This window comes from Dioscorea cayenensis, chromosome 19 (genome assembly GCF_009730915.1).
Source record: "Dioscorea cayenensis subsp. rotundata cultivar TDr96_F1 chromosome 19, TDr96_F1_v2_PseudoChromosome.rev07_lg8_w22 25.fasta, whole genome shotgun sequence".
Lineage (NCBI taxonomy): Eukaryota > Viridiplantae > Streptophyta > Magnoliopsida > Dioscoreales > Dioscoreaceae > Dioscorea > Dioscorea cayenensis.
Window position 1 is genome coordinate 581,575 of NC_052489.1, and position 16,297 is coordinate 597,871.

At 31.0% G+C, this 16,297-nt stretch overlaps 4 protein-coding genes across 5 annotated transcripts; 2 read left to right on the forward strand and 2 right to left on the reverse strand.

Moving 5' to 3' along the window:
• Nucleotides 1-8: 8 nt before the first annotated feature.
• Nucleotides 9-3,506, reverse strand: LOC120283951 (GDP-mannose 3,5-epimerase 2-like). Of its 2 annotated transcripts, none has more exons than XM_039290771.1 (7): nucleotides 3,420-3,506; nucleotides 1,562-1,978; nucleotides 1,042-1,135; nucleotides 834-963; nucleotides 617-749; nucleotides 340-547; nucleotides 9-254 (listed from the first exon to the last, which is right to left on the reverse strand). In XM_039290771.1, exons 2-7 carry the CDS (start codon nucleotides 1,975-1,977, stop codon nucleotides 99-101), a joined length of 1,137 nt encoding a protein of 378 aa, XP_039146705.1. In that variant the 5' UTR covers nucleotide 1,978; nucleotides 3,420-3,506; the 3' UTR covers nucleotides 9-98. The 2 variants fall into 2 exon arrangements, with proteins under 2 accessions (XP_039146705.1, XP_039146706.1); XM_039290772.1 differs by having other exon boundaries at nucleotides 3,405-3,487.
• A 3,150-nt stretch (nucleotides 3,507-6,656) lies between these two features.
• On the forward strand, nucleotides 6,657-8,912 carry LOC120250001 (3-ketoacyl-CoA synthase 11-like). Its single transcript, XM_039258721.1, has 2 exons — nucleotides 6,657-7,466; nucleotides 7,984-8,912. Exons 1-2 carry the CDS (start codon nucleotides 6,786-6,788, stop codon nucleotides 8,764-8,766), a joined length of 1,464 nt encoding a protein of 487 aa, XP_039114655.1. The 5' UTR covers nucleotides 6,657-6,785; the 3' UTR covers nucleotides 8,767-8,912.
• Nucleotides 8,913-9,046: 134 nt separating this feature from the next.
• LOC120250536 (chitinase 2-like) lies at nucleotides 9,047-9,997 on the reverse strand. Its single transcript, XM_039259362.1, has one exon. It carries the CDS (start codon nucleotides 9,995-9,997, stop codon nucleotides 9,047-9,049), a length of 951 nt encoding a protein of 316 aa, XP_039115296.1.
• A 1,046-nt stretch (nucleotides 9,998-11,043) lies between these two features.
• On the forward strand, nucleotides 11,044-12,772 carry LOC120283823 (photosynthetic NDH subunit of subcomplex B 5, chloroplastic). The gene is made up of 5 exons (XM_039290577.1): nucleotides 11,044-11,318; nucleotides 11,486-11,540; nucleotides 11,633-11,704; nucleotides 11,914-11,972; nucleotides 12,435-12,772. The coding sequence occupies exons 1-5, from the start codon at nucleotides 11,091-11,093 to the stop codon at nucleotides 12,660-12,662; spliced, it is 642 nt and encodes a 213-aa protein (XP_039146511.1). The 5' UTR covers nucleotides 11,044-11,090; the 3' UTR covers nucleotides 12,663-12,772.
• Nucleotides 12,773-16,297: the final 3,525 nt, after the last annotated feature.

Consider the following 16,297-nt stretch of genomic DNA (forward strand, 5'->3'; position numbering starts at 1 on the left):
AGGGAGGGGAGAGATAACATACTTCTTATTAAGTTCTGGTCCTTATTATACAAAGCAAATGTAGCAGAGTTTAAAAAAAAAAAAAACAAAGAAAGATACTACTCTTTACCATCTGCGGCACGGAGTGAGCCGAGCTGCACCGGAGCTTGAGTTCCGACAACCTTGGATGAACCATAGACAGACAGATCAACACCCTGAGATTTCTCCTTCTCAATTTGTTCCTTGATCCAGAAATATGTGATCCTCAGTCCATCCTACAGACATTGTCAAAACTTAGTAATCATGAAAACAGCAAATGCTTGCTCTCAACTTCAGAATCTTAACTCAATGATACCATACCTTAAGTCTCATTGTTGGTGCCCAGCCAAGCTTCTCTTTGATCAGTGTGTTATCAGAGTTGCGACCGCGAACTCCTTCTGGGCCGGGAATGTGATGAATGGGGAGTTTCTTATCCTCAAAGCCGAGTACCATTTCCGCCATCTCATTCATGCTCACCATCTCATCACTTCCAATGTTCACTGGTTCGCGAAAGTCTGATTTTGTCAATCTATAAAGGAAAACAAGCTTTGTTATTCACATATCATATTAAACGGTCGGGCTATATATTACGTCGTACCTCAGTACACCTTCAACACATTCATCGATGAAAGTGAAAGACCGAGTTTGCAGTCCATCTCCCCACATTTCAAACTTATCAGTAGAAGTGATAGCCTTTCTACAAAATGCAGCCGGGGCCTTTTCCCTCCCGCCTGTATAATAAATCATTCACGAGTAATTAAGGGCTCTTCTTGATAATCATATGTATAGACTTGATTAATGCACTCGGAGATTACCTTTCCATGTTCCGAAGGGACCATATATATTATGGAAGCGGCCGATGCGGCATTCAATGCCAAAGTCTTTGGTGTAGTGCTTGCACAATTCTTCAGTTGCGAGCTTCTCCAATCCATAAGCATCTTGAGGCTACAGAAGAAAACAATGTGTAACATTCACTAGTTTCTAAACCGAAACTTGCTGTTGTTTTAGACTTGACATTATTACCTCTGCTGGCCAAGCGTCGGACTCCTTTAAGCTCACATTGGTTTCCAATTGCTTGAACTCGGGATAGATGCACGCACTAGATGCGTAGAAGAACCTGATGACCCATTCAATAATATTTTTAAACCCGATGTCAACGAAGAAGACACGTGTTTTATCAGTTTGCATTTATAGAAAGAAAAGAGCATGCTAACAAAAGCTGCAATACGATAAAAGTGCAAAGATAATGGAAACAGCAGAGTTCATGTTGTCACTTGCATGAAAATTAGCATAAAAAAAGTTCCAAGTTTTATATCATCGAGCACAGGGAATTATTACCAATCTTTCATACTTCCTGTGCCTTTAATTACAATTATGATCATACTTTCCATGCTTGTAAAAATTGTCATTTAGAATTAGTGATTACACACAATCATCAATTCCAGATGGAAACATGCATCTTATGTTTTCTGATAATATAAAGAAAATGCAGTTAAGTATTTGGTTGTATTTCTAAGGAAGATTTTATATAAATGTTGCAAACCTTTTGACTCCGCTGATCCTTGAAGCTTCAAGCATGTTGAAACTGATCATCGTATTGTTGTACATGATCACGGAATGATTGGACTGGATGAAACCCATACCTCCCATATCGGCAGCAAGATTAAACACGTGGTCCACTCCTTGAGTAACTTTGAGGCAATTGTCCATAACCCTGAGATCCACAAGGTGGAATTCGTGGCAGAACATATCTTCCGGCATGTGCTCATTCTTCTTCCAATCAGATGCAATAATATAGTGACCCTCGCTCTTCAAACGTCTGGCAATGTGGGAGGCGATGAATCCTCCGGCTCCTGTTATGGATATCCGAAGCTTCTCAGATGGCCAGTATGATTCTCGCTCCAAGTTCTCGTAAGTGTATTCTCCATAGAGACGCGCAGCAGTTTCACGACCATCCATTCTGCAACATTTAGTGAAAGCACAGAGTTTGAATAAGCAAAAGTTAATACTTGACTGACCCACATCTCCAGCAAACAAAAATGGGCAAAACCATGAAGAGCAATAGATATATAGATAAATGAGTAGAATAATAAGCAGATCAAAATAGATATTCAGGGCAAAGGATAGATACATATACTGTTAATGCCTAAAGTTTTTCGATGTTTTTGGAATCCCTAACGAAACATAATGTTAAGTATCTAGAATGAGAAGAAAAGGTTGTAGCAATATACGGCAATATGTGACCAATTCAGTTCAGGTTAGCTTCATGAATTATTTATGATATATTAATGGCGGTTTTTGTTCCAAGTAGAATACGACAACAAAACATAACACGACAATTACTCTCATCATATTAACCGACAAATCAATCAATACAAGTTTTATAGAAAAGTGAATCTTGTCAATGGATAACCTAGAAGATTTACTTCTAGGGAAGCAAGGAAACCGACAAACAGAGAAGATTTACTTCTGTTTATAAGGAGCAGCATGAAACTTGAATATATTCTGAGAACTTTTGGAGTCCACAACACTTCAGAATGAAAATTAAAATACAAACTTCAATTCAAGAAAGAACTGCATAAATATTTATGCTTAATTTAACTAACACCAACAAAGAATCTGAAAGGTTAATAAAAATAATATACAAAACTCACCAACAAAGGAAGCAATTAAAACTATAGTATTTTCTTTGCAACTCATCAAATCAAACCAGTGTAATTGCTCTAAAAACATGAAGCATAAGCAACAAAGTGTCTCACAAAGTAAAAGCATGATGATCAACTAAATCACTTGTCAACAGTATTTCTCAATTATTACAACCAGAATCAATGCACCAAAAAGAAAATTTATAAGCACAATAGAATGCATTAAATTGCAAAAAGTATGTAAATAAAGACCACAAAACACACAGAAAAATGTCCTAGTCCACAAATGAAAACCATTAACTTCAACTGAACAAAGCCAACCTATTGTAAGTTTGTAACACAATCTATTTAATACCCACAAATTCACAAAATTCAACCACATTTTTATTGTTTGTTTAAAAGAAAAATGCCATTCAATTCAACCTAGAAAAACAATAAATGAATAACCATTCAAACACAAGCAAATCAATCCCCACAAATCACCATTTTTTTACACCAATAAAACAACATACAGAACCACACAGAACCTCCAAGCGCAAGAAACGAAATTCATTATCAGCATGTAAGCAAATCAAGATCTCAAAAATACACAAAGAAAGAAAGAAATAAATAAAAAATTCATCCTTTGATTGGAAACGAATGCCATTCAAACAAAATCAAATCAACCTCATCAGATCACCAAATTCACTGAAAAAACAAAAGATAAAAATCACATCTTTGACATCAAAACAAGAGTAATACCTCCCAAAATCTCACCTTTCAAGCGTCCCTGGTTCCCAAATCGATCAACAAAGGAACGCAAGTGCCGAGAGAGAGAGAGAGAAAGCTTGAAGAACGGCACCAGCTTCGGAGTGTCAATATAAGCGTGCAATTTTGTCTCATTGAATGAATTGGCAGTCATCGTGGGGCCCACATATACGAACGGCCAGGATGGAAAAAATCAGAGAATCTGACGGTCCTGGATGCAGGGACCTCTCTAACTAGACCCCTGGCCCTTTTGTTTTGAAGTGAAAACATGGAAAGTGTTTTAATTCTTTTGTTTTAAATTTTAATGTGGGAGTTTATTTTTTAATTAGATTAAATTTGAACTTTTCTATTTTAGTAGTATAAATAATTTATCAAAAATACACATATATTATTTATTATTATTCAGCGAATATCAAATTTTTCACCACCAAATAACCCTGACACTGTGATCATATTAAACTTGAGTTATCTGAAGTTGCTTTAGTTATAATTAATTTTTTTACTATATAATTATATTTGTTTTGATTTTTTTAAAAAGGAAAAATAGAAATATATATATATATATATATATATATATATATGTATATATATATGTATATGTTTACTTTTATAACAGAAATCATATTTCTATAATGTGTTTCTCTCAAGTTTAAAATTAAGATGTGGGGCAGTGGTACTAGGAAGAGGTGTGAAAAATAAGATACTTATAACAATAAAAATCATATTCCGATTCGTGCTAATGCATATGTTTTTTTTTTTATATATATATAAATTGATCCATTTATTAAAAAAATATATATACAATTTAGCATTTAAATCAATATATATTATATGAAATTTTGAAAATTTAAATTGGGCTTTTATTTTCAAAAATAAAAATAATACAAAAGCCTTGTTAATTTTAATATTTTTTTTATAAAATAAATAAACCACAACTTTATTAGAAAAAAAATAATAATAATATATACAAATATGAAAATTTTATATAAATAAATTAAAAAAATTACATACAAATAAGTAAGACCTCACATTTCACCAATAAAAAAACATAATAACGGACAGTTGGGCAACCTCGCGTCACTTAAGTTAGCCTTACATAATTTGGGCGGAGAAAGTTTAGGTTTTGTTTGATTATAAAAACGGAATCATCCCTTTAAGTCCATGCTAAAGTAAACATTTATTATTTATTTCATTTATCTTGAGTGATTTAGAAAGGGCCAACAATAGTTTTAATTATCACATATATATATATATATATATATATATATATATATATATATATATACATGCCAACTCATGAAATGCTCAATAGGATCATGTCCTTCTTGAAGACACTATTTAATAGATGAAGATTTCTGATTCGGACATAACTCCCAACTATAAAAAAATACATAATCTTAAATTTTTAATTTTCAAATACCTTTTAATGCTGTTTAATTGGTATTGAAGACAAAATTAATTAACTAGCTCTGCAATTTGGTTGCCTGAATTTATTGTGAAAAAAGATTTTTGATTTAATCAAAATTAATTAGTGGAGTATATCAGTTACACATTAATAATTAAATTAATGAAATATTAACTAGTTGTAATTGTTGGTAATACTCCAAAAAATAGTGGCAAGCAAAGTCATTTTCTAAAAATAATAACTGATCAATGAATTCAATCAATTAGGTGTGAATGTGCAATGTTCTTTCATTAATGTTATGTTAATTATTTTGGTTGCTCATCCGTGCATTAATTGTGAACTAGTTGCCAATAATTCTCATGTATGATTTTCCAATACATTAAATGTGAGTACTTTACATTCTGATATTTTTTGTAGTAGTAATTATGTGAACCCTCAATCATTCAAGTACTAAATTTTATGTAAACCATTTTACCATTCAAGTACTACTTATAATGTCTCTTAAATAATTTTTTTTTAAAAAAAAAATTCTTCAAAATGATACTTAAAGTATAAAAGTATGTATAAAAAACATAGCAAAATATTTTTGAATCATATTTATTAAATTTAGACTCGTGGCTATATATATATATATATCATGCAATTTTGATAAAAACTAGAAAGAATGATTTTTCTTAAAAGTTGGATAAGAATTGTTGTTTTCTCATTGATTGTTGATCATGAGGTCTCTGATCAATGCTTAATTGAACAATTAATAACGAGTGATTAATTAATGATTAAGACTCACTATCTGTCTTAATATTATAAATTTTAATTTGTAAGTGGGAATGTAAGAAAAATCCAAGGACATGCATGAAAGATCCCATATGATTCATGAATAAGTGAGATAGATATATATTGGTTGGCAGAAAAACCTACTCAACCTATCCTCATTGGGAATGCATTGCCACAATCTATCTTATAATAAATTTGTTTGCCTTCTTCTTCTTCTTCTTCTTTCTTCTTTATTTCCTACTGACCAACCTCTAAGTCCACCATCCAACCATTTGCCTTATTAACACTCAATGTATTTTTATATTTCTTTATTTATAATTATTAGGGAGACCAAGAAGACCTCTTCCCATGAGAAATATTATATTAATTGCTTATTTTTAACATGTTCATATATTTGTTTCTAATATTTATTAATGTGTCAAACAGAGAATCTAAAAATAAATTTTGTTCCAATATGCATGGTTGAGAGGTCTTTTTTCTAACTCTTTTAAGTCTCCATGGTACCACTACAAGAAATAAAATAAAAGTACTCTTGGTCAAAAATGCATCAAATTAAATTGATGGCTAGTTCATTGCTTAGCTCACTAATTTCTAACCCCTTGTTTGAATCAAAAGATACACTTTATTATCATCAAGATCTAAGATTATATTTTCCAAAATTAATAATTCAAACAAAAAAATAATTAATATATATTATTATTTAACTTAATAAATAGAGATAATACAGCATGTCGACAAAAAAAAAACTAAGATATAGTCAAATCCAAACCCGACCGGATGAATTACACACTCTAATAAAACAATGCCACGTGGAAATGACCGCTAGACAAGTGACCAACATTAGAACTATTGCAAGAAAAAAAAAACTCAAAAAATATTATTAAGCAAGACAATAATAAATAAATAAATAAATAAATAAAGCACAGGTTGGAGGGTCCTCTACTTCTCTTGTTGGCTGGCAAAATTCAATGCCCCAATTCATAGTCCAATCCCTGTAAACACTCAATATAATGAGTTCGTTGGGGTAGTTGCATCTCCCGCCTTCCCCCCCTCTTCTTCTTCTTCTTCTCCTTAATTCTTCTTCTTCTCTCCTTTTTATATCTATCTCTCCATTCTTATCCATTATCATTTTCATCATCATCATCTTTTAATTTGTTATACCATTATATTTTCATCTGCATTAGACATTAACAGCCATGCAGGAGAGTATCAAGCTCGGATACCATTTCTTAGTCTCAAATAGCTTGTATTTCATCTTGTTATCGATAATCTCCGCGATCATCCTACACTATGATCTCAATTCAATTATGGTCTATTATGACAACATTCGATATTATCACAACAACCCTGCATGGATCATTATAGCATTTGCTATGGTATCATTTGTTGCTACACTTTATTATTTCACCCGGCCTCGCCCGGTGTACCTTCTTGATTTCTCCTGCTACAAGCCGGAGAATGAAAGGAAGTGCACACGAGAGTTGTTCATCGAAAGGTCGGGTCTTGCCGGAGTGTTCAACGATGAGAACCTGGCCTTCCAGAGGAAGATTTTGGAACGGTCTGGGCTCGGACAAGATACGTACTTCCCGGAGGCTGTCCTTAGGGTTCCACCAAACCCTAACATGGCAGAAGCCAGGAAAGAGGCTGAGATGGTTATGTTTGGAGCTGTTGATGAGTTGTTAAAGAAAACAAGAGTGAAGGCTAAAGATATTGGGGTGCTTGTTGTGAATTGTAGCTTGTTCAATCCTACACCTTCTCTTTCTGCCATGATTGTTAACCATTACAAGCTTAGAGGGAATATTATTAGTTATAATCTTGGAGGGATGGGTTGCAGTGCTGGGCTTATTTCCATTGATCTTGCCAAACAGTTGCTTCAGGTATATGTTTAATTTCTTTAATTAATTTCTACTTTACTTACTACTAAAGTGTTGTTAACTTGATTTTTTTAGTTCTTGATATATGTGGTCTTGGGGCATGCATTGATATGGAGTGTGATTAAAATTTATTGTGGTTGTTGGTTGGTATAGAGTAGTTGATTCAGACCCACTCTATTTATTTACTTTGTGTTCTTCATCTTATCATCATGTCTCTGACCATATTTAAGTTGTATATATATATTCACACACGTACATGTGTACTTACATACTAGAATTAATAGATAGTAATTAAGTAATTAAGTAAGTAGTTTATGAAAAAATTTATACATTAATTAGCTTCATATATATTTATTTAATTACATACATGTATGGAGCTAATTCTCATTTTCTAACTCATGTTTTTAATAAAAAAAAAAATTAAATCCATATTCCTATTAATTTCCATGCATGCATGCACTTACGTAAATCTCTCATAAATAAACACTATTAACCCTCTTTTCTTCTTATATATATATAGGTACATAGAAACACATATGCTCTAGTAGTGAGCATGGAGAACATCACCTTGAACTGGTACTTAGGCAACGACCGTTCTATGCTTATCTCCAACTGTCTCTTCCGCATGGGCGGCGCTGCCATCCTCCTCTCCAACAAGCCCTCTGATCGCCGGCGTTCCAAGTACCAACTTACTCACTTAGTCCGCACTCACAAAGGCTCTGATGACAACTCCTACCGTTGTGTCTTCCAAAAAGAAGACTCCTCCTGCAGGGTAGGTGTCTCCCTCTCCAAAGATCTCATGTCCATCGCCGGAGATGCTCTTAAAACAAACATCACCACTCTTGGCCCTCTTGTCCTCCCTCTTTCTGAACAACTCCTTTTCTTTTTCACCCTTGTTGGTAGGAAAGTTTTCAAAATGAATATTAAACCATATATCCCTGATTTCAAGTTGGCTTTTGAGCATTTCTGTATTCATGCTGGTGGCCGGGCTGTTCTTGAAGAGCTTGAGAAGAACTTGGAATTGAGTGAATGGCATATGGAACCTTCAAGGATGACTTTGTTTAGATTTGGGAACACTTCTAGTAGTTCACTTTGGTATGAACTTGCTTATACTGAAGGTAAAGGTAGGATTAATAAAGGTGATAGAGTTTGGCAGATTGCTTTTGGATCAGGGTTTAAGTGTAACAGTGCTGTTTGGAAAGCTCTTAAGAAGATTGATCCTTTGAAGGAGAAGAACCCTTGGATGGATGAGATTGATCAGTTTCCTGTTCATGTTCCCAAGGTGGAGAAGATCAAGGATTAATTATTCAGTGTTAATTTTCTGATCATATTTTGAAAATTCATTTTGCTTTAATTATCATGATCTACTGCATATTATTTTGGATGTAATAAACATTTCCAAGTGTTTGAATATATATATATATATATGTGGACCAAAAAAAAAAATATTAAAGTATCAACCTTTTTCATTCATTCAAAACATTAACCATCATGCATGCATGACAACTCTGTTGTACTGAGTGATGTGCAAATATATTATTATGTAAATGAGAATTTATTAATTCCATGGAAATATATACTAATTAATGATGAGAATTTGTAATATTTGCTATCATCTCTTGTGCTTGTTTCTCAAAAAGATAACCATTCACCATGGAAGCCTCAGCACACCAAATAAAAACCCCAGACACCTTCTCTTCTATCAAAAGAGTTTCACAAACATCAAACATAAATCTTTTGTCACCTATCAAACCTTCATTAAATCCTTGATCACTGCTCAAACCCATTAGCATTTTACCACCATTATAATTATTCCTCTGAACCTCAAAATAATCCATAAATTGTCTCACATTAACTATCCCTGGATTATATGCATAGAACTGAAAGTTCACATAGTCTATAACATGCCCATATTTTCTCCACAATGCTTGATAATACCTCTGCACAATATCTGCATCAAATGGAGCAATGGAAGCAAATGATATAACTGAATTATCCTTCAACAATGTAACAACTCTACCGATACACTCCGCGAAGGTTTCTTCGCCGGCTTTGAAGTGTTCATAGCTGATATCGATGCTGTCGAAGCTGTATTGATTTATGATCTTTGTTAGAGAAATGACAGCATTTTCAATCCATGAGTCTGTGGAGTAAGGATGGAAATATGCAATGTTGTCTTTTGCAGTGTCACTGCCTAGGGTTAGGGCAACCTTAACATTGTTGTGTGAAGCTTTGATGGATTTCACTGTGGATGGAGTTATGATGTTTGTGTTCCAATAAGGTTTGAATTTGCCATTTGTGGGGATTTGATACACATTCATGGAGCTTATATTGGTGTAATCCAAGGCGAAAGAGACGATGAAATGAAATTCGACATCAGGGTTTATCGATACATTGGAGAAGGTGATGTTTCGGTATCCGACACCGATGTATTCACTGAAATGGTAGGCTTGAGTTAACCATGCAAATGGAGGTGATGAGATGAGGAAGATGATGATGATGATGATGATGATGAGCTTTGAAGAGTAGTCCATTGATGGAGTTCATATATAGTTTAATTAAGCTTTATATATATATATATATATATATTAATTGGACTTAAGTTGTGAGATTGTTGCATGTTGTCTTGCATTTGATTCATTTGGCATTTGTTACTTTGTTCTAAGTTTAATTTAGAAGTATTCCAAGGGCGGCAAAAATAAGATTCTGTGGTTTTTATGCTTGTAATGGTTTAATTAATTTATAATTAATGAGTGTGGTTGTGTTTTATATATATATATTGATGTGTTGTATGTAAACACTTATCATATTAGAGAGAATTTATGATTTAATAAACAGAAAAAGGTTAAATAAGAAAATAATTTAACATTTATGACTTAATTTTTGTAAACTACAGCAGGGCCTCTTCTTGTATGGATCGCAAGTTTAAGTGCCTTTTGTTTTTTAAAATTTTTTTTTTATATATATTTATATAATTTATTTGTCATATTGCATTCTTGTTTGGATTTTGGTCTCACCTACTCATTTAAAAAAAATAAATGTTATACTATAACATTGTTTTCTTGGGTTTATGTTAATTAAGCGCCCCTTTAAATACCCAAAAAATAACTAATTAATTAATTAATTAAAAATTAAAAAACCAATAAATGTGCACAAATATATCATCATAAAATTTTGGATACTTACAAAAGTATATATGAAAAAAAAAAACACAGGCATATATAATATATCAAGAAAAAATTATCAGAAAATGTTAATTTTTGTTCCTCAATGCACAATCATTTATACATTAAATCTTTAAAACCCTCTTGAGTTAATTTAAAAATAATAATAATAATAATAATCCATTAATTAGTCTGTGTTATTTATCTCAATTCATTAATTTGAAAGCAAGTCCAAGTCAAGCTAGCCTCACATTCCAAAAGGATAAGGAAATGGATCACTCTCCCTAGCTCACTCCCATTCATCCAAATAATTTATTTTTTTCAAAAATAAAAAAATAAAAAATAAAAAGCAAGCAATCATATCCGTCTGATCAAAATTGGATAATCCACAAGCTTCAAACCTCTTTATACAAGAGATCAATATTGAGTAAAATAAATTAAAAAAGAAAGAGGAAGAAGAACAATGGCTACAACAACCACATTATCTCTTCCTCTATTAACCTCCAAGAATCAAAGAACTTCTTCTAAAATTAGCATTCCAAATAAAGATGCCATAAACTTAGGGTTTATAACTTACAAGACTACTTTGAGAAAGCATAGCTCAACTAAGCTCAACGGTCAACTAACCGAGATCGAGCCCGACCTCGAGGAAGACGAGCACGAGTGGTGGAGGACCAACGGCGTTAGTCCGGTGAGTATCTTAGTAATGTTTTTGGTTTGTTCAATCAAATTTGAGAGTAATATAACAGTGTATTTCAAAAAACATAGGATAAATATGAATTAGATTAATATTAAAAAAATTGTTATTTTTTAGTACATATGTTTAATTTTATTTTTCCATGTATTAATTCTTATCAGGAAGACTTCAAATATGGAGAATATGATGATCATCACACCTACTTTGAACGAGAAGGTATATATATATATATAGACATAAATGATAAATGATAAGCAGGTAGTTATATATTAATAATGTATGGATTGTAACTGTGATTGAAATTTCAGGGGGATTTGAGGGATTTTGGGAAGCTCTTAAGAAAGAGTATGAATCAGCAGAGCCACCAACTGGCTTCCAAGGTATATATGATTAATATTAATCTTGCATCGATTAATTAAATAAATACTAAAATTAGTCTTTAAGTATTGATTTTTCAATTCTCTGATTTGATTATTAAGGTATATATGATTAATATTAATCTTGCATCGATTAATTAAATAAATACTAAAATTAGTCTTTAAGTATTGATTTTTCAATTCTCTGATTTGATTATTAATTTTGTGAACAGGGCTAATCTCTTGGTTGTTTCCTCCGGCAATAATTCTTGGCCTTATTTACAATGTCCCGGTATGAAAAATTATCTCACTTAATAATTTTATTATTAAAACATATTAATAATGCATTACAAAAAATACCATTCTAATTGCTGACATACACTAGATTGTCCAGTGATAAGTCATTTAAATGACAAATGAGTGATGCAGGATCAAATCTCCCATGCCTCTTATATTAATTTTGCACTACTATACAAAATACTATAAAAAATAGTTCACTCATTATTCATTGTGGAATGAGCTGTATTCTCCACTCCACCTCTCTAAGATTGCAAGACAGCCTATCATTGCTCCGTGAATTAGCTTAACTCATATAATAAATTTTTAAAAATCATTAAACCACCATAACTAGTGCATTAACATATTTGTTTGTCTCTTTGACAATTTTTTACTTTATAATTTAAATTCATTGTAAATAAGAATATGTAATATTTTATAATTTATTGATTTATTTATTTGGGTGTGTTTGAATTAGGGTGAATATTTATACATTGGAGCTGGAATATTTGTGGTGATATTCTGTGGAATTGAAATGGGGAAACCAGATAAACCACATAACTTTGAGCCAGAGATATACAACATGGAGAGGAGCGCTAGAGACAAGTTAATAGCTGATTACAACACCATGGATATTTGGGATTTCAATGAGAAATATGGTCATCTTTGGGACTTCACTGTCAAACGTGACAGACCTTTTTCATAATCTCATCATCTTCCTCTTTTATCAACTTAATTTACATGGTGTATGTATATAACATATTATATATCTACTTGTGTTTTGTTTTTTTTGAATAAACTTGTGTTTTGTTTTAATCAAAGAGATATAAGTCATGTTTAATCACTTTGTGTGGTTTTTTTTTTAAAAAAATAAAATCGATAAATCACAAATTTATTTGAAAATTAAATCAAAACAAATAAATCAACCTGGACAGACATAAAAAAAAACAAAAACAAAAAACATAAAAAATAAACTCGAAAAAAAAACTGTAAGTAAAGAGGACATCACCAGTAGTGATACACCCTTAAGAAAAAACAAAACTAAATAGAACACCGAATTTTTTATATTAAATTTGTTATTTGTAATTTGTAATTTGTAGTGATGGGTTATTTTTTTTAAAGAATTTTTACTATTATTATTATTATTATTATTTTGATAAAAAAAGATTAAACACAGTTGAAAAAGATAACCTAGTTACAAGTTCATTCAAGGTGATATAATCATGACTCATGAGTCATAACAGAGAAAATTACCCGAATTATATATTAGCCTTCATTTTTATCAGAATAAAAAAAAATTTATTAGTCTTTTCATATCCTGATTCTCCGGAAGTTGTTGAGACAAGAGCTAAAGAATTTGGGATTTTGTTGTTTAATGTCTATAAATCAATTAATCCAATTCATAATTTATTTTTATTTTTAAAATTAGATGCTATTAATTAATATTTTCAGGTTTTTAAAAGCGATTTATTAAAATGACTCAGGCATCACTTATTTTTATATATCAGCTTTTCTATGAAAAGAAAAAAAAAGGTGCATAAAATAAAAGTAAAAAAAGTTCAATCAATTCTTCCCTCTTTTTCCATCCAATAATTATTCTTATTCTACACAAAAGCTTCCTAAAACTCCATTCGTGTAGAAAAGGGTTACTTTATTGTTGCAAGTCTTTGACTAAAACTTTCTTTTTTATTATTATTATTATTTTTATAATTTATCTCTATTTGCCTTCTTTCCTTTCATGTGATTAATATTAATATTAATATTAATATTAATAATAATATTATTATTAGAAGGAAGGCACAAGAAGAGACATTTAAAAAAGATAGATTAAGATCATCATTTTGGATGTTGAAGCTAAAGAATCATAAATAAAGTTCTTACAAAAGTTGAGATGAGAGTTTTATCTATTTGAGTATATTTAACAAAAATGAAGAAAAAATTTATTTATTTCAACCTTGTTTTGATATGAAGATTGAAGGTAGCCAAGTTTGGTAGTTATTTTAATATCGAGATAATTTGTGAAATATTAATGATATAAAAATAGAAGGATAAAGTGGTTTTATATCTAGATTTTCAAAACAAAAATGTTTCTTATTTATCATTGGTACTCTCAAATAAAATAAATATGTATTTTTGCCTTAACAATGAAATAAATTTAAAAATATTTAAAATTTAAGAGCTTTTAATATGTATTTTGTTTTCATTGTTTAGGAAACAACATCAACGTCATGAAAACATCCAAAAACAGTATGATATGCATGCTTTTGAAAGGACATTCTTGAATTTTGCTTTCTTGTGTCTTTGTGAATGTATCTTGGAATAATTATTTTATTTGCAACCAATAATTTCTTATCCTCCCACTCAAACTTATCTTGCTCTTGTCCAATCTTTCATGCCCACCTAATTTTCAAAAATCAAATTTGGAAATAATTTGCCATAAAATTGAAGACTAATTTGAAAACAATTTCAATTTTTAAATTTGTAGAAAATAAAATTGAAAGTGAAATTGATTTAATGTATGCAACCCAATCTTATAGTGAAATAAATGTGGATAAACCATGACTTTATTGAAAAGGAAAAGCGATCTGAAAATAGGAGACTCTATCACTGCAGGGGTGAGGAGGCGACATACGACAAAAGGAGGTATAAAGACAAGGAGAAAAATCTAAGTAGGCGGAAGGCAGCGTCGCAGATCTCGAGCGCTTCCAGAAAGACATCGAAGCAACTACTCGCATGCGACGTCGAGGTCGAGTCGCCAACAAGATTTGGGGCTCTAACGCTGAGAAAGTTGAGTGAGAGCTTGATCTTCTGTGAAGCATCATTGAAGGATTGCTGATGGCTTTCAGCGGCTATTGAGAATCAAGAAAGAAGCATATTGGCACTTTTAAACATAATGTTGTAAGACGGTAACACATTCAAGTGAAAAATACGCGAATTTTGTTGGATCCAAATGTTCCACAGGATTGCACAGGATCCAATCTCATAGTTATACTCCCTTGTGTTCTCTATATATATAGTTAGTTATATTGTGTTTTTTATTTAGTATTTTAAAAATCTATTTTCATACCTCATCTCTGGTGTGAGAATTTCTTCTGTGTTTACTATTTGTTTTTTTTCTCAATAAAACTATAATTTATCCATTTTATTAAAAAACCTATTTTATTTTATATTTTAAAAATAAAAATTAACCAATTATATAGATTGAATAAAATTTGTCATGCCATCTTATGTTATTAAAAGTTATGCAAATAAATAAAATTGATTAAAAAAATAATTAATTACCCTAACGGTATAAATTACAAATCGAAAATCATTGGTATTGTAGAAGTGATGTCGATTCCCAGTGGCACTGTATCAAGCACTATTTATTTACTGTATGCTAAGTCATAATGTAGGAGAATCATATTCTCTATCTTTTTTAGGGTTGTATAGTAAGAATTTTTATCCGGTAAACTTGGTTCCGTGGTAACTACCATGGAACCAAGATGGTAACTACCACGGAACCAAGAGGTGGCTCATTCTTAGCTATAAGTTTATAAATTTTATTATTTTTTATTATATAATTTAAGGATATGTTGGTAGTTATCTTAAAAAATTCATGCCTTTTACTTTAGAAGTTATTAAATTGAGGCAATCCAACAGATGACGAATGGGATCATCTCTCGTATAATAAGAGATTTACCATAATGTTATTATAATATCTAATATATAATCTAAAACATATATTGCAGGTTATCATTGTCCTACGTATTAATTAGTTTCATATGATAAATCTTTAGGATGCCATTAAATTACTGTAGATGTATTTCTATACCTATATTTTTAACGGCATGATATGAGGTTTGTTGCTATTTGCAAATAAAAAAAATAATAAATATTAGATTTATTTTTATTATGAAACAAAAATTTAAAATAATTTGATAATGCATGTGAGGAAGAAGTTTCTCGGAATCTCAAGTTACGAATTATCTTTCTCTCTATTTCCTATCAATACCACAATTTTAAATGGCAAATTATTTATATCCATAATTATTTATTAAATAATTTTTTTCTCCCTTTCATTTTTCCAGAGCTACAATGCACGTGAGTCACGTGACCTCGAGACATGAAAAACAAGGTTATTGTGCTTTGAGAGTTCCATTAAAAAGCTCGTGTATGTCTCTTGCACAAGTGCATTTCCAATAACGCCCTCCACATTTTTCACAATTCCCAAATAATTTATCTATAAGTTGTAATATACATTGATCTACATATAAAAAGAAATTTTTTAAAAAAATTATATTAAAATAACTTCACAAGCTTGTATAGTAAATTACAATTTTTGGCGCTAAAAAAATAAAA